The following is an 845-nucleotide window of genomic DNA, read 5'->3' as shown; positions in this document are numbered from 1 at the left end:
AGTAAGTTTCGTCTGTGTGTGAAGACAGTAGCGCAAACCCGTTAATGAATGTTCCAAAGTGAAATAAACTTCCAACGGAATAAAGTTGAATGGAATTGAATTGAATTAAAGTTGAATACACAACTTCAACTTCCCTGTTCAGTGCACTGATGTCAGACTCATTTTGAATAAAGTTTATTGTTAAATTGTTAAATGCCCTGCCTCCATCATTACATATCGCCGTCACGTCATTATAAGTGTTTGATCACCACATTTGAGTGATCATTGCAAAAAATGTGTTTATGTATATATATTCTGTTTATGTATATACTGTATTCTATATATAGTACCAGTTAAATGTTTGGACACACGAATGGGAAAGTGTCCAAACTTTTGACTGGTACTGTACTATAATATACACAAAGAATATCGGCCGATATATCGGCATCAGCTTTTTTACTCCCTAATATCGGTATCGGTCCAAAAAAACATATATCGGTTGGGCTGTAGTTTGTGTTCTGTTTATTTATGAATAAATACATGAATCGATTCTTCTGCACAGACTCACAAAGCAGATAATCTCCTGAGCTCCGACACGTATAGGAAATGGAAAGCTGCGAGACCTGGAGAGAAGCAAGTTTCAGTCATTCTTCAGGTATTTTTGTTTATTTTTATTTATATTTTTATTACATATTTTTAAATTTTTTAATATTGTTTATAATTTTTGAAAATGTTTTTTAATAGTTAAAAATGAATGCGTGTTGTTTTTATATATATATATATATATATATACATACACATAAACATAATTATTATTATTATATATATATATTTTTTTATATATAAATATATAAAATCTTTTTTAT

At 29.1% G+C, this 845-nt stretch overlaps 1 protein-coding gene across 1 annotated transcript in view; it reads left to right on the top strand.

Annotated features, from left to right (window-relative positions):
* The window catches only part of LOC107565304 (DNA repair protein XRCC1-like), a 33,445-nt gene that overhangs the window by 995 nt on the left and 31,605 nt on the right, over window positions 1-845 (top strand). Inside the window, exon 2 of the mRNA XM_016250525.1 lies at window positions 542-634. Coding sequence (XP_016106011.1) covers window positions 542-634 — 93 coding nt within the window. The remainder of the gene's footprint in view (window positions 1-541; window positions 635-845) is intronic.

This window comes from Sinocyclocheilus grahami, unplaced genomic scaffold (assembly GCF_001515645.1).
Source record: "Sinocyclocheilus grahami isolate Dianchi unplaced genomic scaffold, SAMN03320097.WGS_v1.1 scaffold992.1, whole genome shotgun sequence".
NCBI classification, from domain to species: domain Eukaryota; kingdom Metazoa; phylum Chordata; class Actinopteri; order Cypriniformes; family Cyprinidae; genus Sinocyclocheilus; species Sinocyclocheilus grahami.
The sequence above is the reverse complement of the archived record's forward strand: the minus strand, read 5'-3'. Positions and strand labels throughout refer to the sequence as shown.